This window comes from Ornithodoros turicata, chromosome 1 (genome assembly GCF_037126465.1).
Source record: "Ornithodoros turicata isolate Travis chromosome 1, ASM3712646v1, whole genome shotgun sequence".
Lineage (NCBI taxonomy): Eukaryota > Metazoa > Arthropoda > Arachnida > Ixodida > Argasidae > Ornithodoros > Ornithodoros turicata.
The window spans coordinates 202,897,067-202,924,737 of NC_088201.1; the positions used below are offsets into that span (position 1 = coordinate 202,897,067).

A 27,671-nucleotide genomic window follows, 5' to 3' on the forward strand; every position below is an offset into this window, starting at 1 on the left:
TCAAACGTATCGCACCTGATGGACGCACTCTGTCTGAAAGCTTGTACCTTAATAAATCTACCATCGTCTTCAGTGTTTTTTGTCTTTGTGTTCTTCAACTAAGGTCTTGACTGCCCTACTACGTCTTGTTGAACTACAGTGGAAGAATTCCTAAGATTAATATTAGTACGTATGCATATCATGCCGGGCCTTGCACTAAGGGATCGTGTGTTTCACTTTGAGGTAGGTTTGGATGGTGGCGAATGAATGTAGAGAGCACTCAGCTGTTGCTGTTTTGGCAGACGGTGGCAAGTAAATGTCCACGCCACACACACACACAACGGCAGTATATCGCACTCAACATCGCATAGCACGCCGACATAATGTATGAGAAGCAAGACCATACGAGTGGGCGTAGGCACCACTGGAGATTTGTATACGCTGAACGACATGCCTTTTAAGGATCGTATTGTAAGACTGGGTAAAGCCTGGCCTCAAGCCTTGGTACAGAGCACGATGCCTGGATCGACGTCCATTTATCGTGAACCATCCAAGCCATCGCGGAAGTACAACAAGAATACACATCGTGTACCCCAACTCATGCAAGGTCCAGGTCCAATAACTTACTTGATACACATGAATGGCGTTAAGAGTAGATGTTCCGGCCCCGAACTGACAAAGGTAGACAGGAGTCCTTGTCTGGAATTAATAAGAATATAGGATCCCTTATTGTCACTCCTTCCAAACGCAATTGCATCCTTCACAGACAGAACGCCATCGTCATAATCATAATAGTAGCAATAATAATTTTTATTCAGTTGTCACATTATATTGCAGAGCAAGCACCTGCCTAACCTGGAGTCACTGAATAGGGGGTGGGGGTATATATAAGTTTAATAAACAGGAAGTGGCTTCCACGCAAGAAGAGGTCAGCCAGACCTATGTCGGCTTGCTACGCCCTGGTGGAGCAAAAAAAGGGGGGTACTGAATAGGGGTACAGAGTATCGCTACAGTGTTCTAGAAGGGTAACATAGTGGGAAGAGCGCCGGCCCACTCCCCAAGGGCAGCTGAGCCAAAAAAAGCGGACGTCCGCTTGTGGCGCTGCTGTTGACAACCCGAGCCGCTGGAGTGGAAAATACCGAGGACGCCTGGTCGGTGTGAATACTTGTGAGCTTCCGTTCTGTTGCCTATGTTTTTCAAGCGCATTTCTTCAACATGTGCACTTGTGAAAGAAACGACTGGTGAGCTCTGATGGAGAAGAAAAAGAAGACGGACACGCATTGCTTCCTAATCCACGCTCCTTCCACGCTAATGTCCTATATCAAGGCTCGACTACTCTAGTGTATATTAGCATAAATTGTGAGGTAAATTTCACACTGCACATAGTAATGTGTGGCGACGTAGTACACAGCGTCATGAGTAGAGCGTGAAGTTTTGAAGAAATAATTTCTAAATTGGCAGGGTAAAAATCGGGTAAGAAACGTGCTCTAAATTAATGCAAATTCAGGTGGAAAAACTTCCAGTATGCTAAATCCTGGAGTACAAAGAGCCACTGTACATCGATAGTAATCGATTGTAATACGTACTGCAGACCACCCGATGCAGTCACCACAACATTGAGTTCCTGCATATACAGTATTGCGTATAGAACACTGCACATGCACATACGGGGTGGACCTTACATATACGTGCTACCTTGGAGGATTCCTGAGTTTCTGTACGTAGGTTGTACAATAGCCCGTGAAGCACAAGGTACCAAAAAGTTAACATTGTATGGAGGTTAAAACGCAAAATAAATATTATTTGCCGGTACACAGTTGCAGTGGTCTCTACGCACTCTACAAACACTGAATATCTCATGCACGAAATTTTTAAAAGCAAAATATGTACGATATTCGTAATCTCCCGTATATATCCAAATATCTGTGACAGACGTCACAGGGACTTCCAGTGGATCTACAAACAGGGCAGAAATGCTAGTCGCTGGGATATCGCAGGGATATAAAGCGGATCTGTGGCAAACTCCAGTGGATATCCAAACGTCCCTGGCGAGATATCTTACGGACATTTGCTGTATGTATCAGGTTTGCTGGGTACCGACTGCTATTGAGAGTAAGTCGTCTGAGTAAGATCTTGAAACCAAATACACGTGTGTGATATGGATCGTGTATCTCCGGGGGACCAGGTACGACAAACAGAATAATACTAATCGAGGTCCATATAGGAGCATGTTGCTTTCTTCAAAAACATCTGCCCTTTTTGCGGAAACGTCCCTTCCGATAAATGTCGATGCTATTCCATTCCTCCGATCACTACCATGTGTCTGTCGGACGTTAAGGAACCCTCAGGTGGGCAAAGACAATCCACAGACCGACCACGCCCATGATCACAGTTGTCTCGCGACGAGTACTTGAAGTACCAAGTACTCAAGTACTGATACTCAAGTACTCAAGTACTCGAACAGTCTCTGTTCGAAATATCGGCGGCTTCTGTCCTGAGGCAACTCCCTTCCTACATTCTACCGGTTCGCTGGATTTCTACCCATCCAAGTACTCAAGTAGTACTTTAGGTACATTTTAAATCGTGCACTTTGCACCGTACTTAAAGTACTTTTTCCGAGTACTTTCCCATCAAGTACTCAAGTAACCAAACTTGGACTCCAGACAAAAATCACAAAAGAGTATCAAAAATGACAACAAAAAACGAAAACACACAGATAGCGCTATCTGTGTGTTTTCGTCTTCTTGCCGTCATTTTAGTGCTTTTGTGATATGCAGTACCAACAGCCCAAGTCTGACTTTTCCGAAAAGGATTTTTGTGCTGTTAAAGAGCATATTTGTTGAAGCAAATTTACTGTTGAGAGGCTTCAAATCTTGAAAAAGTATCTGCGCTTCTATGATTATGTAAAACGAATGGAATGCAAAGACACACGCACATTATGACACTACAACCGGCAGCACAATGACTTTGTCAACTGTCATTTCAGTTCTCCGAGTGCCTGGTTCTATGCTTTTTTATATTGTTTCCTTCATTACTTGAAGTACATTTGAAGTTGGGTACTTTGTACTGTACTTAATGTACTAGTGACGCCAGGTACTCGATAGTTTATTTTAAGTATAATTTTGAGGTACTTTGCCCATCACTGGCACCGAGAACGCGTACAGTTTACATGGAGCGCTGCTCGGACGCGCTCGGGGTAGCTACAGGAGCGCCGCGCCGCGGCATCCACTCGATAATCTTCAGAGGGGGAGCGCCGCATTTGCCACTACATACTTCTAGAGCACTGTAGTATCGCATTCCTTTTCCGCGTCTGAGCCTCCATTCGGTGTCCGCGATTGGGCCCGATCGTGTCACGTGGTTTCTCCTTCCAAGAACGGGCCGTCCATGTTGAGTCCCCTCCACCCAAAACCGGTTTCCTCCGTAGCGAGCTGGATCGTCTACGCGCTGTTCTTCCGGGGGGGGGGGGGGATATGTTTAATGCAAAGTAAGAAGGAAAGGGAAAGGTTAGCCACGGTGTGGGCTTGCTATTCCCTAATGCTTTCAAGCAAACAGAAGAAAACAGCTGGGGTACAGAAAATTATAAAAAAAAATACAATAAATAAATAAATAAGTAACAGCTCCTTCACTAATCGTTGCGCATCAGAGAATGCCCAGGAGTTTAGATTCCCGAAGGAATCGTGTCAGCGCAGACGTGACTTCAGCGTGCTGGGTAGGGCCAAGTAGCACCGCGAGGGAAAGCTCTCGGTAGCCTAGATGAGCAAGGCGGCGCCGGAGACTCGATCGGTGGACTTCGTACCGCTGGCAGGCAATGAGAATGTGTGGCACATCGGCTTCTACGTTGCACGTTGGGCAAAGAGGTGATGGGTGCTGATTCATCTTAAATAGGAGGAGAGGAGTTCGGGCCACATTCAGCCGCAGCCGATGAATCAGCGATTCCTCGATGCGCGGGATGCGGCCAGGCACAGCATATGTCATTAAAGGGTCAAGCTTCAGGAAAGAATCGGGTGCTCTCAAAATACCAGTTCAATCGTGCGGATACCATCCGTTCCATAACCTTCCCGACACAGCTGGTGAGGGCTATTGGGCGGAAGGCATCAATGGCGTATGGAGACTTGCCTGGCTTCAGGAGCGGCACTATCATCGCATTCTTCCATTCTGCTGGGAAAACACCATCCCGCCAACAATTATTGTAGAGCTTAAGGAGTGCGTGTCGGCCATGGAGGGGTAGATTTTGGAGGGCCTTGTACGTAATACAGTCAGGCCCAGGAGAGGAGAGGAGGAGGAGAGGAGGTGTGAGGGGGTGATTTCCTTAGGGCAGCCTCCAACTCCTTGAAGGAGAATGGGACATCCAGACATTGCTCCTGCGAGGATTCCAGGACGACCGGGATGGCACGAGCTGACGATCCCTGAGACATCGAAGCTGACGTTAGACGGGCACAGTATTCATTTGCAACGTCGATTTCCGAGCGTGAGGTTGCTAGCGCGAGTGCTTGAAAGGGGCGCCGTTGAGCAACAGGTGTAGAGAGTGCCCTGGTGTGTTCTTCCGGCTGTGTACCTAAACTGAAGAAAATGAGCAACCATGTTGCGGAAGAAGCACCGCATAATTTACGCTGGCGTTATGACGACGGATATAGGTCGGTAAGCGGCAAAACGACATGTAAACAAAGTCGCATGACCTCAAAATGACGTTTTCTGTGACGTCCGACCAAGACAAGATGGCAGATTTCCCAAAAGCACTCGCTTCAGGGGTAGTTACACCAATGGCGGGTTTGTGTCACCCCTGTGGCGCGTGCCCAGAAATGCGCACCAAAAAATATGGCGTCTTCAACAGGAAGTAAACGGCGTTTGCAGACGCCGTTGCAGGCCGCCGACGCCGTTTGCAGGTGACACACGTGTTTCTGCACCAGGCCTACGGCAACCTGTGTCGGGTTAACCGTTGCGCCTGACGCAAATCGTGTACGGTCGCAGCACAGTTATAATCGTCTGCTGCAATGCTATCCCATTTCGTACGTATTTGCAGTGCGCCAAAGCGTACAGTGAATTTTTACTACTGCTCGTTTTGGTTGCTTAGAAATGTGAAAGTTTGTTTCAAGATGTCTTCCTTCGACAAATGTTGTCTACTTACCCCATTGACGTACTTGCTCTCCATGTCAATTGTGTACTGCAGAAAGAGGCCACAGAAAAGGCAACCCGGATCCTGACACACGAAGGATGCGAGCTGCGTAGCTGTCATGTTCTTCGGCAGAAACTCGCGCTCTCCAGCGTGATATATACCCGTCTGAAATTGAATGTATAAACTGTCAGCTGGCAACATCTGCTAGCAGGGCTAGCTATACAGGGTGTCCCAGATAACTGGTAATATATATATATATACAGGGTGTCCACGCTAAGTGTGAACAGATTTTATAAAATTTATATCAATCACTTTTTCCGAGATGAAATCAATTGCAATATAGCATATGCTGAAGGGCACTCCCTAGGAGGGCATTAACAGACTCCTAAGGCAATGTCTTAGTTAACTTTCAATAATTAACTTTTTAATTATAAAAGCTACGCAGCTATCCTCCCCCCGAGCGGATTCCGCTCGGTCTTCCACTTCCACCTCTCCTCCTCTCCACCACCTTTCCCTTCCCGAGAAACATGCCGCCTATTCAGGCAGGCAGACCTCTCGGGTTCCTCCCAACGACACTCCTCCTCCTCCTCCGCAATGAATAAAATAAAGAAAAAAATGGCGTTCCTTCATGAATTTTTTGCGGACGATCTATCGAACGGATTTTTGTTCTGAAAACGGCTTTGGTATCTGGTGACCGAAGAGAACAGATGTTCTCATTGGAGCAACTTCGTAGCTTTTATAATTAAAAAGTTAATTATTGAAAGTTAATTAAGACATTGCCTTAGGAGTCTATTAATGCCCCCCTAGGGAGTGCCCTTCAGCATATGCTATATTGCAATTGATTTCATCTCGGAAAACGTGATTGATATATTTTTAAAAAATCTGTTCACACTTAGCGTGGACACCCTGTATATATATCACTTTTTCCTAGATGAAATCAATTGCAATGTAGCATATGCTGAAGGGCACTCCTTAGGAGGGCATTAGCAAACTCCTAAGGCAATGTCTTAATTAACATTCAATAATTAACTTTTTAATGATAAAAGCTACGATGTTGTCCCGATGAGAACATCTGTTCCCTTCGGTCACCTAGTACCGGAGCCGTCTTCAGGACACGAAAATTCGTTCGGTAGATCGTCCGCAGAAAATTCGTGAATTGTTCATTGCGCATTTTAGGAGACGCGTCTTTCCTTCACCCCCAATGTGAGAGGGTCAAAAGAGCACACTGTCGCTTCTTGCGTCCTGGAAAGAGATTAAAAGAAAACAGAAAATGCAACCCAGGATAAGGACAGCTCCGATAGAGTCGCCCAATACATTTGTTTTTGTTTTGTTTCGCAAGTTAAGGCTCATCTTCAACGCATGAGGCGGCACTGTGCTCCTTCACCCTCTCACTCTAGGTGTGAAGGAAAGACGCGTCTCCGAAGATGCGCAATGCACGAAAGAAAAAAAAAAACGGTGTTCCTTCACGAATTTTTTGCGGACGATCTATCCAACGGATTTTTGTTCTGAGAACGGCTACGATATGAGGTGACCGAAAGGAACAGATGTTCTCATTGGGACAGCTGCGTAACCTTTATAATTAAAAATTTAATTAATGAAAGTTAATTAAGACATTGCCTTGGGAGTTTGTTAATGCCCTCCGAAGGAGTGCCCTCCAGCATATGCTACATTGCTATTGATTTTATCTCGGAGAAAGTGATATATTCTTTTTAAAGAATATGTTCGCAGTTAGCTGGGCCATCCTGTATTTCATCTAAGCCATTGTGAGTGCCATTTTGAAGAAAATGTGATGTGACTGCGTTTCTTATTTGGCAGACTTGCTAGTATTAATACAGGAGTCGCACACCGTGCGGTGTCAATTACAGCCAGGGAAATACATACAGATTCATTGAAAATGTGATTTATCTAAGGCAGATGATGCATTTCAGAAAATACAACGCATCCTCATGATACTGAGTTGTAGAAATATCATCAACAGTAGCAGGTTAGCGACAGTGCCTAATAGCCAGAAATATGGAGGATCATGCCGGTTCAATCAGTTCGCGAATAGTGCTTTTACGATTCATCATTTAATGCATATATTTTCACCGATCAGGTGTTGGGGCATAGAAAAAAAGAGCTGTGAAGTTGGGCTTGACAACGATTATGTCACCATACAAGATACAATCGGTAAACAACAACATAGATGAATGGATGGATGGTGATGATGATGTGGAATGTTTCCCTGCGTTGAGTGCAGGACCCTACCCCACTCCAAAAAGGTTCACATGAAAGGATGACGAGGGAAGGAAATCCCTACAGTTCGTGAAGGAGGCCGGTGGCCCTCATAAAGGAAAGAAAAGCGCCAGATGCACGGCACTGATGTCCAGGGTTACTCCATGGGCCGAGAACTTTGCAGATGTTGCATCGGTAAAGCATTGTGAAAATTTCTGTAGAATTACTGATTCACAGCAGAATAACTTAATCACAAATACTGACATGAATTACGTAACTGTTAGAAAATTAAAAATAGATAACAACAGACAGCAGTATAGCGAGAACAGCATACATGGTAACGTAATAATTGGGAATTGGTACAAGCGCGATCCATTAAACGAAATGTTTGAGTGCGCGGTCTCGGGGATGACATTTTTACGTAAGCGTTAGTTTAGTAGCACTGGTAGCCTCTATGAAGGCATTTGACATGAGAAATGGGCGCATGACATGACGCATGGACGCATGACATGCGCCCCTCCCTTTTCTGACCACCTCCTGTGGGTTTGCATTGTAAATCTCCTCTAGCAACACTGACCGCACATCCCACAACCAAAACCCTAACCTTCTAACCCTAATCATCCCTAACCCTAATCATCTCCTTCCCCCGCGTAACCACCAGCAATGGGGTAGAGTATCGCCCCTGGCGGTGTAACTCGTCGTTCATCATCTCGCAATAAGGTTGTTGTTGTTGTTGTCGAGGCAGACCGCCTCTGCTTCTGCATCATTGCTGCACCCTGTGTCTTGTGTGTGGTTTAAGGTACATTGCAAACTGCATACATTGTCAGCAAATTGAAACTATCGAGCACAACCTACAGCATTGCTGTGCATATGCTGCGGTGCGGGAGAAATACCGTGGCCAATGCAGGAACTGTACGGTGGATGATGTCCTACATCCCAGAGGCTCTTTCACGGAAAGACACTCCGAAATTCGTAGCCTCGTCTACTTTCTCCAGGAATCTGGCCTCGCTCAAAGGCTATGAGTACTGCTCGGACTTCTCGGCAACTCTGCAGTGACAGCCCTAAATCTTAAATTTCGGCCGTCATCATTCCTCCATCTGTTATCACACCATCTCATCTCATCCTGGCTACAGTCGTGACGCGCAGCCCACATACGTGAGGCCAACAACGGCAAGCCGGTTTTCGTCACCGTCACCACCACCACCACCACCACTGAAGGTACATTGCGTACCAACGTTACGCTTCTGTCGCGTCCCGTCCCAGTGCACTGAAGTGGTACAGTAATGCCTCCAGGTGTGTGGAAAGAAGCACTTCCCTGAACTTGAGGGAAACGTGTAAAAGTTGATGTGCAAGCATTGCAGCAAGAAACTGAACGCCCGTATATAAAGGATTCGGTCGCACTTGAGCCCTTTCAAAATGAGAAGGAAAGGCTGACAACGCTGACCGGCCTGATCTGGAAGGGCACTTAAGGGTGCAGTCGATGTAAATATTTGCCATCAAATCTTCCGGGTCAGCGGCGTGGCCAGAAATATATTTCGGCAGGGACATTACATGAGAGAGGAGGATTTCCGCTCGTCCCCCTCTCCAAGATGTACTGCCGAAGGTCCCGTTTCGGGAGCGAGGGTGAATACCCCCCACCCCCCCTCTGGCTACTCCAGTGTTCCGGGTCCTTGAAAAGCCGAAAGCTTTGCAATCTGCCCCATCTGACTTTGGTCTGACCATCGTCGATAAAGCCGAATGACGTTATCGATAACAAAGTAACAGCTTTGTTTCTTTTCTTTTTTTTTCAAGGTAGCTAATATTGTTTTCAACGTTGCGACGAGGAAATGATTGCGATAATTGCAACGACGATAAGGGACGGTGGGTGCGTCCGACGCGACCATGCGCAGTCTGTATCTTTCAGCTATTAGGGGCCAGTTCTCACTTGACGACGCCCGACGCGACGTCGTGAGCTAGCGGCGGAAATAGACGTGCATTTCCGGCGTTGGGAGAGGAGTGACGTCGAGCCAAAAAATTTGCCATGCCGGTCTCGTTCACGACGTCGGCGAGAGTTGGCGAGGACGATACACTGGCGACCAATAAGGTGCCACAGAAAGGCCACGCCTCCTGATTTGTCGTCTGGTTTGGACGACGGAATGCCACTGTGGTGGGAACATGAAAATCGCGCGCGCTGAAGGGGCTGCGGAAATGCGCCTCTACTTCCACCGCCCGCTCACGACCCCGCGTCGGGCGTCGCCAAGTGAGAACTGGCCATTAAACGCATAACATCGTCACGAAGCTGTGCTGCCTAACGTTTGGTGGAGGTGCGGGGCAAAGTTGGGCTTCATTCGAGAACCGTGGACGACGTCTTCTTTCGCTGATAAGCGTGTGCGAGGACGGGTGAGGTTGGCATCCTCAACAACATAGTTGACAGGAGAGGTTTGCCGCAGAACGATGTACGGGCCGAAGTATCGCCGCACGAACTTCTCTTTCATCAGTTGCAACCCTTTTCAGCAAGCCAATATGTTCTTCAGTTCCACCACGCGTTCGACTGAAGCAATGACGCAGAGGTCACTGTGACGGCCGTCTCTAGTCCACACGTGTTTCATGCACACCACAGTAATATGATAATCCCTTACAACCGTGACCTACTTCGCTGATATTGCTTAGAGACCTATTGCTTAGAGCATGTAATTATGTAAATATGTGATGTGAGTCATAGACTAGTCAGCACGTATTGGTCCATGTATTAGGCACGCGTATATGTACATATGTATAAACGTAAGTCGTTCGTACATAACGGATTTGTGTACATATATATGTAAATGTGTATATAAATCTGTAATAAATGCGTGTATGTGTTTTGTATGTTGCTTCCAAATATATTTGTAAATTTCACTTATCATATATGTTGGTGTCTCAGAATTTGCAACAAGAGCTGCATGGTTGCATTCACTGGTTGCATGGTTCACTGGTTCACATGGTTGTATGCTTGTAGGCTGTGGTATGGCCCACAATTTAAAAGTAACGGGAAAACTAACGCGTTACATTTTTAATCGGTAACGTGTTACATTTTTGATTAAGTAATTTGTAACGGTAAAGAATTACTTTTCTCGCAGTAGTAACAGTAATTGTAATCAATTACTCTGCTGTACAACTCTGCTACAGCGTGAAGGTGACGCTGGTGACTGCCGTTGAAAGTTGGATTACTCTCGAACATGCAGCAGAACTTGATTACGTCAAGGAAGAGGCAGGGCCAAACAAGCTTTTGGCACATACATTTTCTTAAAGAGTGATGTTTCCAACTTCATGGGAAACTTGCTATAACGGAAGGACTTAGGTTCAAACATGGCTGGCTAGCTGATAACAACCAATATTCTAACTGCCTATCAGGAATCTATTGGTTCGAAGAAGATAGGGTCAGCGGCTCCGTTGCGTGATTTACCGACAAAATCGCGGAAGTGGCAACACTTGTTAACACGTCCGTCACTATGGGATACATACGAGCCTCGTGTGCCTGTGTTTTGAATAGCTTGGAATGCAGATTTTGAGAACCCTGAACACTGTCTATTATCGTGAAGTAAAATCAACTATGCGCTGCAGAAATAATAGAATAGCATGGAATTCTGCAGCTGTTGATGAAGTTGGATGCGAAAGGTGGCGTCCTTACACTACACCTCCGGATCGACCCAGGTGAAGGGGCAACCCAGACTTGCCATTTGGGGAAGCGCCATCAGTACATGCTGCTTCTCAATTGGGAAATTTCTCTTCTACCAGAGCGTAAAATTGAGCTTGAAGGACTTCTGAGAAAACTTAGTCTTTTCGTTCCCGGAAGTCCGGAAGACGCACGAAGATGGGCGGGACTTTTAGATGCGCCTGCGGTGGTGTTACGTCCGTAAACATGAAACCAATGAGGCTCGGGCGTCTCATCTGCGTCACTCGACAAAATATACCTTTAGACTTCTACTGACAAGCGGACGACGGCAATTGTGCGCACGCAAACGAAGGGAATGCATAGATGTTTCACGCTCACGTAGAACCTCAATCGGGTATTCTCCAGAGTCAGCCAGGACCTATCCTGCTTCAGTCATTCTTGGAACTACAAGGCAGCGACGAAACCAACGGGCAAAGAGTCTCCGAAGGGTACTTAGTGGTGTTCCGGAAAGCCTGTGTAGAGCCGAAAGACAGTACAGAAGGGCACAGTTGTCCAAGGGGCACAGTTGTCCGCGCCAAGGCTGGGCTCGAGCCCAGTCCGACGAGTTCGAGCTTCGAGCCCTTCAGACTGCCTCCACTTCCACGCGTGTAGAAGATATCGCCATACCTGGCACAGGCCTATTTCTTTGCCGTGGCAGCAGCAGAACGCCACTACGCCCTTAGTTCCCTCCCGCTTTCCGTCGTGCCATCTTCGATTCTTTGCACGATTTATCCCACCCCGGAGTACGACGAACTCAACGGCTCGTAGCTGCCCGTTTCGTGTGGCCGAAGATGCGCTCGGTCGTGAGTGTCTTCCTGTTCTGCACGCCAGGGGTCCAAGCTTACCAGGCACACATCCGGACCACATCGTACCATCTTGCATTCAATTTTTTATGGCCGAGCTCGCCCATCGCTACCTTCAGGCAGCCAGGATCCACCAACTGGCCATCCATCCTCTCGGTTATTCTATTGAGAGAAATGACCATGCGCCAGCACCCCTTCAATTGGTTGGTGATGCCAGCGAGGAGAAATTGAGCCTCAACTTTCTGAAACCAGGTGAACGGGCTACTGTGCCAAAATGGCGGCAGCCCAACGACGATGTAGCCCATCGCTGGTGGGGTTGGCGGGATAGGGTGGGCAGGTGCAGGAGAAGCGGCAGGAGGAGGAGGAGGTTCCCCAGGTCTCTGTGAGAGATCGCCGGAGTTGCGCACGGCGAGTTCTTTCCCGGTCATTAGATTGTGGTAGCTTAGACTGAGAAGTGCGCACCACGGCTGCTGTATCAGAACTGAAATAATTATAATAATAATAATAATGGTATCGTGCTGCTACACGTAAGGTTCGTCGCGCAGTGTGGCGACATGTTGCACGTGCCGCAGGGCAGCACTGCTGATAATTTGGACCGCCTGGGGTTCTTTTGACGTGCGCCGGAGATCTCCGACACATGGTGCTGGAAGCAACGTTTACTTCCCCCACATTGCTACTGCTGAACTGAACTGAAGACTTATTCGGTCAGGTAAGGCTCGTGAAAAAGGAAGAGCGCGGAAACGTGCCAGGAGAAGGCGTGGCGTCAATTTCGTCAAAATGATGTTCACCAAAATGGGAAATTTGGGCCGACTGTGTATCGGAGTTGTCGAGGCGCCCACCGGTGTCATTAATGGGGCACATAAATCTGCCGCGAGCATGTTTTCGCCTACACCCTAAGCGATATGCAAGGCCGAGACAGGATTCCGTTGCGGGGACGCTTCTTTAAGAGACTGATATGTCCTCCTGTTTGCCTGATCGCAGGGCGGGGCCTTTGCCTCACTGCCTTCAGCAAGTAATCATTGCCGTTGCAGCACAATGACAAATCATGATTCATTTTCTATCTACGTTCCAGAAACGCATGATTTTTGAGCCAAGACTTAGTAATGAATTTTAGTATACCGTACACTGTCGCCTTTGCGCACGTAACGAATAGCGTGCTGGCTCTGCGCAATGCGCAATGCTCTCTCCCTTACGTACGCAAAAGCCATAGCGTACGACATATAGCTCACTAACGTAGTTGCGGGCGCAGTTGACGCGCAGCATATGCTGTACCGTGAACATCACCACACCAAACATTCCGCCCCCCCCCCCCCTCCCGTGAAGAAAAAGTGGAGGGCGCCCATGCTCAGCCGGCTACATCTTCCTACACCTCACCACCCGTGAGGGTCTTTCCAAACACTCGCAAGTCGGCGCACACAAGCTTGCCGCACCACAGTTCTCTAGTTCTATCCAGTTCTAGTCTCCCGAAGATGGTAGTGGTGGTGCTGGTGACGAAGACTGCCTTGCCGTTGTTCGCCTCACGTATGTGAGCTGCGTCACGACTGTAGAGAGGATGAGATGAGATGGTGTGATAACAGATGAAGGAGTGATGACGGCCGAAGGTTAAGATCTACGGCAGTCACTGCAGAGTTTGCGAGAAGTCTGAGCAGTACCCAGATCCTTTGGCCGGGTATACGCACGAGCGACTTTTTCGGGCGAGATGTCGGCGCAGGCGCGAGGGCGACACGAGCGGCGTCATAGTTTCTTGGGTGCACGTGAGCAACGTCACGTCGTCTCGTGCACTCGTCTACAGCCGAGAGATTCTGTGCGATCTCCACAGTATTTCTCCGACGGGAAACTGCGTCGGCTAGCTGCGCTGCATTCAGCGCCGTCCTCCGTCGCGTGTTTGAGTAACTTCTTCATCGTCACTTCAGACGTCGTACGGATGCACCCGGCATTTCTTCCGCGATATCTCGTGCTTTCCTCCTCGCTCTCCTTTGCCGACACCTCGCCAGATGAAGTCGCTCGTGCGGATACCCGGTGAGCGAGGCCAGCGAGGCAAGGCGTCTCCGGAGGATACTATGGGACTGACCGTAACTACCGCCTATAGCGATGTTAGTTGGCACCAGGCCTTGTGTGTTGCGGATTTTCTGAGACATCTACTCAATCTGGACAAAACGAAATCAATCACAAACGTCTCGGACATGGTGTTCTGGAGCGATGAGCCGCAATTTACTGGGAATGCATACGCCAACACGGACAACGCCCACATCTGGACCACAAGCAATCCGCACTGGTTGCGACCGGCAAGAGATCAGTAACAGTGGTCATTAAGCGATTGGTCGGGTATCTTCAGTGGAACAATCGTCAGACCTTTCTTATGAGAACTCCTGACACCCAGTTAATTACATCAGGCGGGTTCTTGAAGAAACTGCGTGTCCCATCATACACTACCTACCAGGGTTGAGGAATGGAGTCAGCCATTCCATTCCAATTCCATTCCTTGGAATGGACATTTGTGATAATTCCATTCCTTTGAATTTCTCAAAATGAAAAGGTATGGTCAGTTCCCACTCCTGGAACGACTTGGCAACCCTATTCCATTCCTTTAATTCCATCAATAAAAGAAAAAGGACCGGTAACCGTGCTAGCAAGGCTATCAGTGCTAAAGGAGACTGACATTTACCCAGCACGGAAAAAGCACGAAGACGAGCTTATTGCAGGGCAGAAGGGGACAGAAACAACCGGGTTGAAACCAGAACTACCACCTGGGCACCCAGGCCATTCCATCCCAATTCCATTCCTGCCAAAAGATGCATAATTCCATTCCCATTCCATCCCTACGACAACAACAACAGATGTATCCTGATGAAGTGGGGAAGTTTTCCACACAGTTTCCCTACGACAGTTTCCGCCATTTCATTCCAATTCCATTCCAGGCTTTGATAAATCTGGAATCATTCCGGAATTATTCCAACTCCGGAGTGGCAACTCCGCAACCCCGCTACCTACTGCTGGACAACAGTTCCTGGTATTTACTTTATTACAGGAGGTAGATAATTTCTTGGGACTTACCAGAAATTCTTCGCCAACTGGAAACGTGGCCACGTAGAAGGGAAGCGTCACATGATCTAGGTCGTGCACCGGGGACAGGAATGCAGCGGCTATGATCTGCGCAAAATTTCAAGAGGCACAGAAGGAGTGCAAATTTAGCATTTTGCGTAGTACATATCGTTTCAAACACCATTTCGTAAACTGGGGCAACGTGTCGCAACGACTCTATGAATAATACGATAAATGAACAGGATGACAGGAAAGCCAAGCGAGCAACTAAACTTCAATGAACTTGGTAGGAATGGAAAAATTGTCAAGGTAAAATAGAGTGTAGCTTGCACTCATTGAACTCACCATTTATCCAGTGGACAGTACACCATATGAGCACACACATGACACATTCATTTTTTTTTTTTCGTCGCTAAACACCTTCTCTCATGCACCCCAATAATCTATGCATACGTACATCCTTGCGCATGCTGGCGAGCACTCGCCAATTGTTGACGCGCCGGAGCTTAGTTCTTTTCTTAATTTTTATTTCGATGTTAGCACCGCGAAATAACTATGGTTATGACCGGCGTACAGACGAGAACAGGTGGAGAGAGGACAACAGGAAGGAGTGGAGGGACAGATAGGGTTAGTATGCGTCCCGGGCCGACTTCAGGGGGAACTGCGCAGACATTCGTCTGGAAAGTCTTCCCAAAGCCCAGGGGAAACCTCAGACAGCACAGCCGGTGACAGGATTCGAACCCGTGTCACCTCCCAGTCTCGGTGTGGAAAGCGATCATCCTAACCACTATGCCACGGTAGCTGGTACGGAGCTTAGTGCATTACTTTGCTCTTCTGAGGGACATCGACGGCGCCGAGCCCAACAGCAGCAAGAAGATAATAAATGTTAAATAGTTTAATTTCTATGATCCATGCAACAATGAAGTATAGCGCCTTCCCCCCACCCACACCCACACCCACACACCAGATATCAGGCGGCTCCACCAGCCGTCTAGACTTACAATTATTGAATGCCCAAGGTGGACTGGATCGCGATAGGTTCAGAAGGTGTGCCAAATGCTGAAAAATCTTGCAGCCTCCTGAAAGGCCTTCGCAAGCACCTCGCTCGGGACTACCTCACCAACTGAATTGCTCCTCGAGCAAACAAACCGTTAGTATTTTCGAGAAACAACCTTTCTTTCAACGTTACTCTTCTAGAGAAATTCACGCCCTGTTTCCCGCCTGGAACCTACTGTTATTTACCGCCGTATTCTTGAACAAACCTCGACTCGACGCTCCGCCTCGACTCCAACGAGTGGAGGAAAGTGGCGCTGCTCCACTCGAAGAGCCCATGCCTTTCATGAACCCGCTTCGGGGATTCCTCCACCAAGGCGCTCCTCGAGAAACCGTCCTCGAATAAAGCTGTAGCCTCGTCCCCAGCCGTCTTTCGGGACCACTCGAAAATGTAAATTATCGTGCTTAAAACACACTTATGGCATGAAAAATAAATAATTATTTACTTTATTTCCACCAACGTGCATTACAAATACAAACACAAAGGTCTGCCAGTGTTTGAAGAAGGGTGCAGGTGTTTCGAACAGGGAAACAGACTGATAGGTTTCCTAGTTTTCTGGTCTGGCAATTACAACCACAACGGCAGCAGCTAGCTTATTAGCATGGTCCCCTCGTATCAAATAATATCAAAGATGATGTCACTGCTTGTCACTCTTCCATTATGTTACAATATGTGGCGCGAATGACTGTTTGTTTGCGGATGGGTAGTTTACCCAACGCCTTGAGGGTAGCTATAAACAATCAAACAAACAAAACAGATTTTACAACAACATCCCTAGCAAAGAATCGGGGAGACCATTCTTGGGGAGTCACCGCGAGCATGTCGTGCGAACTTTTATGGCCCTCAATCGCGCTCTGCCTAAACGGTGGAGCCTGTTATCCCACCCAACAAACGGAATTCGTATTATTAAAACAACAACTGCAAAAAAAAAAAAAAACGAGAGAGAGAAAAAAACATGACTGGAAGATTTGTTGAGCCGTTTCAGTGATAGCTGGAGCAGGGGTTGGGCCAGCTTGATACAGTATAAAGATTACAGAAAAACATTGAGGAGGCAGATCAGATGTTTATTTTTTTTAGATGTCCAGTCAATGCACTGTTTCTTTTTTTTTTTTTGCACCACTTTTAGCGCGAAAACATCCTTCAAACACACCTTCTTTGTGTTAAATAGCGCGACAGAAGGAACATTTATTACACCTTGTATTGAAAAGTGTGCTTGCGAGAAGGTGTGGGATTTTTTCCACAATGAGGCGCACCGTCGTTTCTGACATATTCACAATGTCTCCCGTGGCAGTTCGAAAAGTCCTAACGCCACAAAATCACATGTCGACGGGCAGCTGTAGCACAGGAGGTAGAGGCAGCCCACGATTGCACACATTTTCCTCCACTGGCAATGTATCCAAAAGGCTTCGTACGGTTTTCTTCATGAAGCGGTACCGTATATACCATATGAGGAACTCGTGATCATCAAAATGGTCAAAAGGAGTTTGATGGACCCTTATTGAACGTTGTCGCTGAGTGGTAATGTTGTCAGCACCCAGTTCAAGGCCATCGTGACACAAAACGCAGTCGATGGACGCAGCGAACGACGTGTCTTCCGCCATGACACCAGCCAAACTCGAGTTGAGGAGCGTTCTCGAGGTAGCACCGATGCTACCTCGAGATTTTCGAAGAGTGCACGGAGGAATTCCTCCACTCGAGGAGCGTTTCGAGTCAAGGTCGATTTATGAAGCGCAAAACCGGCCTCGAGGAGCAGCTGGAGTCGAGTTTCGAGTCGAAGCTCGTTCAAGAATACGGCGGTTAGTTCTCTAAGTGGAGGCTTCTTTTCTGGGGCCAATGGAATTAATTCGTGGGCACTAAAACCCTGTCAGCGTCGTCAGCATCATCCTCATCACCATCCTCTCATTTTTCCCCAATAGCAATGGGGTAGCATTCTGCTCAATGAGCGGAAGTCATCCCCATATCATCGTTATCGTGTATTTCTCTCTCTCTCTCTCTCTCTCTCTCGTGGGCGCTATACGTACCAACTGCAAAAAAAATGAGCTCTGTATTTCAGGACATAAATTTTCAATAAAAAGCGTGGCATAATAAAAACGAATTCTTTTAAAACGCTCCGAGGAAGTTGGTTGTATAACTTGTGTGACATGTGTGGATCTGGAGCTGTGGCTCCCAAGTACACTATCAAGCCTGCCAGCAGACTTGTACGTGTTTGGAGTATTGTATTTAAAATACTGTATTTTAAATGCAATTTGCGGTATTTTAGTACTCTACTCAATACTTTTTGCTCTGTATTTTTGTGCTCTATTTAAAATGCATTTTAGGGTATTTTCTACCCAATACTCTAATTACATACTTTGGATCCCTCTCTCAAACTTTCTGTGCCTCGTCTTTCCATTATCTTGCTTGTTCAGTGGAAATTTCCTGACTACCTCGGACTTGACGCGGACATTGGCCCTTCTTGGAGGTCTCGATTTAGAGATCTTGTCCCGTGTGTACTAACCCTTGGCCAGTGAGGGTTCTATTTTGTGTGCCCTGACGCGGTGACGCCGAATTCTGACCTCGCCGAGCATGGACTTGCTCGAAGTTTGCTCTGTTCTGGGTCACATATACTTAGTGGAGTTATGTGGTATCTCTTTGTCATCTTTTTGAGACTCGTGTTTAGATGACTCCTATCACACTGCGGCGGCTAGCGTAGTGCGCGGGGTTTAGGCGATTCATGTCACAAAGCGGGGACTTGCCGCATTGACCAGTGACCGGTGACCTTTCGCGTTCAAGGATAAATAGTATCTTAATTGTATTTCAAATATTTTTGAAGTTATTTTGTACTCTACCTTACTTACATTAAGTTCCATATATTTAAACTCTATCTTAATTACATTCTAACGATAGTATACATTTTTGAGTATCTTGTACATGTCTGCCTGCCAATCAGTACATTGATTGCGAAGAAGACACTTGCATAACACCTGGTATATATATATATATATATATATATATATATATATATTTGTAAGGATCTTTGAGCCATCGCCTGAGACATAAGCAGTTAGCGGCTCAAACAGGTTCATCAAATAAAAATCCTATTAGGTTTCACTTCTGAGGCCTCGGTTTTACTCGCCAGGACATTGGGCCAAGCATATCCCAGGAAAAAAAAAAAGAAAGAAAGGGCTTCGATACTTTGTGATTTCTTCGACGGATGAATTGGTTTCGATTTACATATTTCTTCCGCAGAATAGCGTATAGCGCGCCCTATCGTTCAACTCTCGCACGCTAAATGAGGCGTTGATCCACTCGATTCGCACGCAGGGTGCAATCGCTCGCAATCATCGCGATAAATGGGGCACTGTCACAACCAATTAGCGATAGAGCGCGAACGCGCTGCCAGCCACGTAGACAACAAGACGAGAAGGTGAAAGTTTACTTGTAGTTCGTTTTTTTTTTTTTTTTTTTCGGCGCCCCTGCATGCGAATCGAGCGGGTGGTCGTATAATCTACTGTTCTATGGTTGAACGAAAAAGTGCATTGTTACGCTAGTTCGCGGAAAAAAAGAATGAAAGAAAAGAAGTATGCAAACCGAAACCAATGAGGCTTGTGCAGTGACGTCACGTTTGGTCACGTGACTGAGGAAAACATGTTGGCGCACCGAAGTTACTGCAGGAGGGCATGCCGTGAGCCCTTGCAGTGTGCATGCAACTACCAGCGTATATTGTAAAAGCACACGCTGTTGGCTCATTCGGCACGCGGTATGACGCCTGTGACGCATCCCATGTTTTCCCGAGTCGCGTGACTCAAAAGCGCTCAAAGGCTGCGTGTGACGTCATCTGCACGAGCCTCATTAATTACTCAAAAATGAATATGTCTCTAAGATATATGTAGCCGCTTACTGCAAAGTTCTTGTCCGATGGCTCAAGTGCATTTACCCGAAAAGAAGTTCTCCGGGAGCGCCTCCTGTTTACGAATTATTCGGCTGCAGGACTTTCGTGAAACACCGCGTTAGAAGCCAGCAGGATTATTTCGTCTATAAAAAAAAAACAGAATACGAAAAGAAAATGAAATGTCGTTATGATTATGTTGTAGAAAATCACCTTTAATTCCATACGTTTAACTTAGAAATTCTTGTACGATTTGCAGGTTTAGAGGCAAATATTACAGCAAAATGTTAGGCACTGGGTATTGCCAGGCGTTCCGACACTGGCTTCTGACATGTTTGGGGGTGGCATAAGGAGCACCCCTCTCAGTGTTAAGTGCGACGGACGCTTGAGTGTGTGCGTTGAGGGCCGGGTTGCTGACATTATCGCTACTGATTATAGCTGTCTACCATTTAGCTGTCTACCATAATCGTTCGTCGTGAACCGCTCCCATGAACATCGAGGGGGTCTCAAGGTAGGTTGGCGCACTTGTCTCCGGCATCTTGACTTCACTAGACGTATTCAGAAAGGCAGTTTCTTGCAAATACTCGGAGTCGTTAGCTCGTGACACACACTAGAACGTAGGACACACGTAGGACACACACGAGGACGAGAGAAAGATCCTCGAAAAGCGTCTCTCCACACTGAACAGCCGACCATTTACCATTGCAGATATTCTGGGTGCATGGTCTATAGACGACAATTGTCGCAAGGCGGCAGGCTACCTGCTGCAATTCCTCAAGGCCGCAAACCTGCGGGACCTGTGACACGCGCTTCCGCGCATCTTGATTTCCCTGTGTCTTTGTGTGTGTGTGTGTGTGTGTGTGAGTGTGTGATTCTTTTTTTTTTGTCTGGATGACCTTTTTCGCTTTCTTTTTTGAGGAGTAGCAATCCAAATATTGGCTGACCTCTCTCAACGCTTAAACGAGCGTTGTCCTTATAGCGTCAGCGCGAGGTTTCAGGCAGGTCACAAGCTGGTACTGCTCTTCACCATCGTTGCGCACGGTCGTTTATTGCGGCGTATTTTAAATTCAATTTCTGCGATAATTATGACTCTGTGGTGTAAATTACTTCGCATGGTGCATCTTACTGGCCTACTTAACAGTTTTATAGGAAGAAAACTAGGTGTTAGAAATGACTTCTGTGCTACTTTAAAAACAACAACAACAAACTAGCCTCCGGAGCCGGCCGCGGTCCGATCGGCTGCGAGCGAAATAGTGTCTAAAGCAGGGTCTGCTTGTGATTCTCTAAAGCTCCCCAATGTCTTCGAGGTTCTCCTTACCTTATCGTTATACTGTGGTCGCTCCGACATCATCACCATGAACGAGGTAGTTCCAAGAGTTAGCCCCACAAAGAACAGTTGGCTCTTGCCAGTCTTATGAAGTACAAAATCAATTTCGGCCGGCAAGTCAAAGAAGCCATACTGATGGAAGCTGCGTAAAGGAATTTTTTAAGGGACGGTTTTGCTTATTCTTTTTGAGGCAAAAACGGTAAGCCTCGAGTATCATTTGAATACACTGTGCGTCAATACAATACAATACACGGCGTTCATGTGAGGGCATGAATAATGGAAGTCAACGAAAATCATCTTCGGTATGTCCAGCGTAGTCATTTTAGACATTGGTCAACGCCGACGCAATAACTATACAGCAGACTCCTGATAACACGGACCCTAATAACTAGGACCTAATAACTAGGACCCGGAATTTTAGGCACTAAAAACGAGGGAAATGGGCAGACATTTATGCCTCCCAAGATACCAAAATAGGCCATAAAAAACAAAAACAGGCAGATTAAACTAGCACGCTCATTGGTTTTCTTGATGTTTCAGAATGCTCCATCAAGGAAAACTTGCTCGTTTAAAGGCTACGGCACCATACCAGCCTTGACGTCTGGTACATGAATGCTGAGGCAGCCGGGAAACGCACTATATTGAATAATACTTTTAGTTTTCCCGCCGTCGAAAATCTTGAAAGACCCAGAGAGGCCGAACCTTTGGGTCAAATGTACGCAAAAAAGGAACAAAAGGCCCAAACACGCAATATAACGAAAAGCAAAACGCAGTTCTCAGCACGAGCCAGAAAGCCGCCTTCGAACTTACAACTCTAAGAAGAGGCTCTTTTGGTGTCTAAAAATGTTAAAAAGGGCTGCAATTCAACAGAGTCGATTGGAAGGCAGACAACCCCGAAAATGTCATATTTAGGCGTCTCTAGCTATTTATAGACAAATGCCTAAACATCCGGGCCCTACTAATAACCGGGAGTGGGTTCAGACGTAAAGTGACCCAGACTCGGTTAGTATGGTGACATGCTCCTCGTACCGCAGGCAGTAGTACAGACATTTCAACAATCCGGATCCCTTTAAAGCGCGCCGATAATATCCGGCGTACAGCACTGGAAGCAGTGTTGACCCCCCACCCCTCCCCACCAGTACTGCTACCTACATGGGTCAGTATACAACCCGTGATCTAGTGCTCCGCAAGCTAGCACGTTCTTATCACCATGCACATGCGGTGCCTTCGGTTGTCGGCCATAGCATGCAGCAACATCCCCAAATCGTTCCTTCGGAAGACGGAGAACATGGTGGAGGACTTCGCCATTCGAAACGGGGAGAGCAGCAAAGCGGCAGGCAACACGTTTTTTTTTTTTTTCTTGCTCTCTCTCTCTCTCTGGAATATAGACTCATAGCAAAATGATGGTCTTTGAATTCTCAGGTCCTCTGTTCCTGCAAACTGCCTGGAGAACCCCTCCTGAACTCTTTTGTGGCTACGCTAGTGACAAGTGACAAGGCATGATGACATCGACGACGAAACAGAGCTTGCTGGACGAGTCTGTCTTGATAACGCGGTACGTTGTAAAGCTATATGGTCTATTAACTCCCGTCAATCGATGCAACCTATTGGCGTTACTCACGTGAAATCCCAAAATTCTGGAGAATTCTGGAACGTTTCGTTTACGTGGCGTTTTCCGTACAGGGTAGTTCCTCGGTAATTGCCGATCCATACGTCGTAGCAGTTATCGGCAAGAAAAAATCCTGTAGAAAGAAGGTTGCAAAAGCATACGTAAATGCCTCGTCCCTCCGACTGTAATCCGTATTGTAGGTGATGCCCGAAGAAACGCTGCCGCATTTACCTGCACACTGGTTCGCGAAATCTAAGACGTAGGATGTGGAATCTAAGAAGAGTCCAGTCATGAGGAACACTACAGGTTTGCTGCTTGCATTGCAGGCTTTCAGTCCATGCGGTATGCGATGAATCTCAATTATGTAGCCATCTTCCGTTGTCACGCTGTGTCGTTGGAAGCCATATCCCTTTCTTGCAATGAAGGTCTCCTGAAAAAGTAAAGAAAAATCATATGTAGCAGAGAATCAACAAAGCAGAGAAATGCAGTACAGTGGGGCTCAAGGGATTGATTTGATTGATTGATTTGTAAAAGAAAAAAAAAGAGATGTTAGTCTCGAGCCACTCGGGATTGGCTACTCCAGGACGCGTTATTCGGAAAAGAAAGGGAAACTACACAAATCTATACACTTTGAAATGGGATGAAAACGGAATGGATGAAAACATCACCAGAAAACTTGGCACTAAAAGCAACAGCGTAGGAGGGTCCACGTGCGAAATATGAATGCACAAAAAACAAAGAGTGTCACAAAGTGCCCAAGAGGTCCGTCGAGACGAGAAATTGCACAAGGGCGCGCGTTGTAGGTATGGGTTGATTTGCGGGCCAGCACCCAAGAGCCGTTTCGGTGGAGTATGGTCGATTATCCAAGCTGGCCAGTGATGACACAAGGGTACAACGGTGTGCACTGTACCCCTGGCAGTCTTGGAGTATATGCCAGCTGCATGTTCTATAAGTGTTGGATAAGTACACAAGGCGGTCATCTGTACATAATTTGTTACTTGGATATAATAAAAAATGCATAATAAAACATATGTTACTTGTATATGCTAAAACCAGGAAAAGCACCCATCCCAACTGGCATCATTCCGCCCGGTAACTTTGACCAGCTGCTTGGGGAAAATTATGGAAAGAATGGTCTTGCGTAGAATTGTGTGGTGGCTCGAAAGCTGTGCCTTCTTCCCTCAAGAGCAAGCTGGGTTGCGACGACACTGCAGTCCAATAGATTCTGTCACGTGGGTGGAAGAGGCACGACGAGGAGGGAAGATCTCGGCCGCGGTATTTCTTGTCGTTAAGAGAGCATACGACACCGTCAGTCATCCATCAATCTTACATGTTTTATTCAGCGCTGCGCTCTCACGTACAAAGTTGCTTTGGATAGCTGATTTCCTCAGTCAACGATGTATTTTCGTCAGGACAACACAAGGCGACACAGAGCAATTCCCCGTCTCTGGGGGTACCATAAGGAAGCGTCTTAAGTCCGCTCCTCTTTAATACCGTTATGGCGGGCATTGGAACCTGCATTCAGCGGGAAGTCAGCTGGTCCCTGCATGCCAATGACATCTGTATTTGGACTTGCCCTTCCCGTCCAGCAGTCCGTCAGCGTCCTCAGCGCACGTTAGATGCCATTCGTCCCTATTTTTAGTCCAGGCAGGAATGGAGATATCCATCGAGAGAAGCACCGTCCTAGCCTTCACGCGCAAAGACATGCATAGATGTCGCCTGTATATTGATGGAAGCTCACTAGAGCAGGTGACACATCACAAGTTTCTAGGCGTAACTCTATCATGGAATTTGTCAAGTAAGCGCCACATTGACGTTCTCGGAAGGAAAGCCAGCGCTGGGTCAACGTCATTGGTCATTTCGCAGGTATGGGATTGGGGCGAGTCGAGGAGGAGCGGGTGAGTCGTGACGTTGCCCACATACGTGAGGCCGACAACGGCAAGCCCTATCACCACCACCACCACCACCACGTCGAGGAGGATCTCCTCATGTTGCACAATGCCCTGGATGGTGGCCCAGTAATGTACAGTCTTCCCGTCCTGCACGGACTTCCTCGGACACTGGTACAAAGGATTCGAGCCCTGCTTGCGCGAAGCCTTCGAGTATGTCTTGGAATCCCGCGAGGCGTTGAAACCCGCCTATAGCAGTGGCTGAGGCCACTTCACCGTTCATAGTGGGCGTTAGAATTTGAACTCGCCAGTCGCCAACTTCTGCCAAGTGCCAACACAGAACACCCACTCGATTCTTTTGTAAAAAGTAATGTGTAATGTCATTAAAAGTACTGCCCAAATGTAATTAAACTCCATTACAAATTACATAATGTCAGAAGTAATGCGTTACATTACAAATTACCAGAAAAGGTAGTTCATTACTGTAATTTCATTACAGTAATGACATTACTACCTAGGTATGATACCAACCATAGTGTTCCGGCGTTGCCACTCAGGGGTTGGAATGATTCCGGAATTATTCCAAGTTTATCAGAGCCCGGAATGGAATTGGAATGGAATGGCGGAAACTGTCCTAGGAATGGTATGAGAATGGAATTAGCCATTTTTTTCGCAGACGGAATGAAATTGGAATGAAATCATTTTGTCAAGGGCGAAATAACCTTGTCTTTGTGCTTTTTCCGTGCAAGAGTAATGTCGATCTCCTGTTCTTGTTGCGTCGCTTCAAGAAGCTGGTGTGGACGGCTGTACCCTTGCCGCAGCAAGCCTTCCTCTCTGACAGGTCTCTGTTCGTACGCACAGCAGATGGTGACAGTGCCAACTACTTTATGCATCGTGGAGTTCCACAGGGGAGCGTCCTCAGCCCGCTCCTGTTTAATGTCATCCTGGCGCATCTCCCTTCTCTTCGCCCAAGCATACCCATATCACGATCTATGCCGATGTCATTTGCATATGGACCTCTGCAGCGCACCGTGATGCCATTCAGCGTCGTCTGCAACATGCCTTAGACCACCTTGTGGCGCATCTTGCTGACTGTGGGTTGTCTGTCTCGCCGGCTAAGACAGTAGCTATGGCATTCACACGCCGCTCCTTCACCAAATACCCCCTTTTTTTCTCAATAAACATATCCCCCCCTACAGCTAGCTATATATATAAAGAAAATTTATTACTGATTATATGTACAGTGCAAGCAGTGAAGAACAGTGGTAAATACAGTGAAACCGGTTAATAACATACAACGAATGACAGTGGTATATACAGAGAAACCAGTTGATAACATAGAATGAATAATAGTGGTATATACAGAGAAACCAGTCAATAACACAATGAATAACTGTGGTAGATAAAAAGGGACAGCGAAGAACAGTGCATACAATGAAACAGTGAAGAACATTACCAATGAACCAGTGGAACTATGAGGAAGAAAACCTATACAGTGCTAAAACGGTGAAGAGAGAGAACTAAGAAGTAAAGATAAGACCAGCTTTCATTTGGTGTTTTAACACTGTGTGGAGGTGACAGGTAAGACGACTCAACAGTGCGTGAAAAATATTAAAGAATTTTTCACGGTGAAAACGTTCGTGGCTAGCCACGTCAATGAGAAAGCAGCGAGGTCCAAGTGGTGCAACTCACTGGTCAAGAAGTTTCTCACCTCACCACGAAGGGATGCTACTGCTGCCAGGACCACAAGGAACATCGCACGTCTCACCACCGCCCTGTTACGGGCCTTCCAGAGAACATGAAACCATAAAAATGTAACCAAGCGGTATAGCCGATGCGTTACTGATCGCGGTGCGACACGGAGGGCAACCCACTCTAACGGGCACCGCAACGAGAAACAACGCGCTGTTCGCGACCAGAAACATTTTGAAACCCGGTATTCGTAAAATATGTAGTGTAAAGTTTCTTCTTCATTACAGAAGCAACAAGAGGAGTTTCTTGTTACACCCATCCGAGAGGGGCGCCCGAGGGTGGGCAGGGCATCCCACCAGGCTTGCCACATAAAGTCACGTGACGGACCGGGGAGGTCCTTAACCATGCTAGCTGGCTCTAGACTGAACTACGTCTCGCATCATCGGTATATCTAGGCATCATCATTGATAGGGGACTAACATGGTCGCGGCAGATGAACTCCCTTTCTGCTAGCGCCTGCATCTACTACAATGTGCTCCGGCACCTCTGTGGATCCACATGGGGCCCGTCCTGTGCTAACCTCCATCGTGTGCACTGCTCCCTGTTGCTTGACGTTATGTGCTATAGCCTGCCTGTCCTTTATGGGATCTCCAACACTCACGAGCGGGAGCTGCTCAATATTAAAGCCAGAAGCCTCCATCTCTGTTTGGGAGTGCGAAAGACAACGGAAACCTTCTCTGTTTTGGCGGAGGCACGCGAGCCATCGGTGCTTATTCTTCGCGATAGTGTCGCATTACACGCGCATCCGCATCTGCATTCGGTCAAGCTATTTGCCGCTTACGAAGCAACATCCCCTCAACCTCCGCCCGGATCTACTTTGCGCCACCCATGTGGACACTTCACTATCACACTGTACAAACGTCGGTTCCGGGCCTTAGGAAAAAAGAGGTTGTGCAAACAATTGTGACCTGCCAACTGACCTTGTACCACATCTACAGTCACCACCGGCATCGAACCCAATTATACACCAATTCTTCAGTTTTTCTAGATGGGTCGTCTTGCTGTCTTCTGCATCTCAGAGGATGGAGCTTAGCACGGCTTCAAGCTCCCTCTGATGTCATCTCCTGAGGTCGAGGCATTCGCACTACTGTCCGCTTTGAGACATGTCTCCTCGTGTGCGCCCAGGGCCTGGACGACCCTCACTGACAGTAAAGTGGCTCTGGAGGCGCTAGCCTCTTACTCTGCCGCAGTCATCAGTGACACCTACACCACGATCATCGCCCTGCTCTCTGAACTTGTATCGCTGGGACACGAAGTGGTGTTCCAATGGATTCTGATCCATGTCGGAATTTCAGGCAATGATCGTGCTTACGCTCTTGCTTGGCAAGCCCACGACACTGAGCAACCA

General features: G+C 47.2%; 1 protein-coding gene across 2 annotated transcripts in view; it reads right to left on the reverse strand.

Moving 5' to 3' along the window:
• The window catches only part of LOC135375524 (gastric triacylglycerol lipase-like), a 50,504-nt gene that overhangs the window by 12,138 nt on the left and 10,695 nt on the right, over positions 1 to 27,671 (reverse strand). For both annotated transcript variants that reach the window (XM_064608211.1, XM_064608217.1), the window contains exons 2-7: positions 22,914 to 23,112; positions 22,695 to 22,815; positions 21,065 to 21,215; positions 14,837 to 14,932; positions 5,105 to 5,257; positions 607 to 678 (exon numbers count right to left, since the gene is read on the reverse strand). In XM_064608211.1, coding sequence (XP_064464281.1) covers positions 607 to 678; positions 5,105 to 5,257; positions 14,837 to 14,932; positions 21,065 to 21,215; positions 22,695 to 22,815; positions 22,914 to 23,112 — 792 coding nt within the window. The remainder of the gene's footprint in view (positions 1 to 606; positions 679 to 5,104; positions 5,258 to 14,836; positions 14,933 to 21,064; positions 21,216 to 22,694; positions 22,816 to 22,913; positions 23,113 to 27,671) is intronic.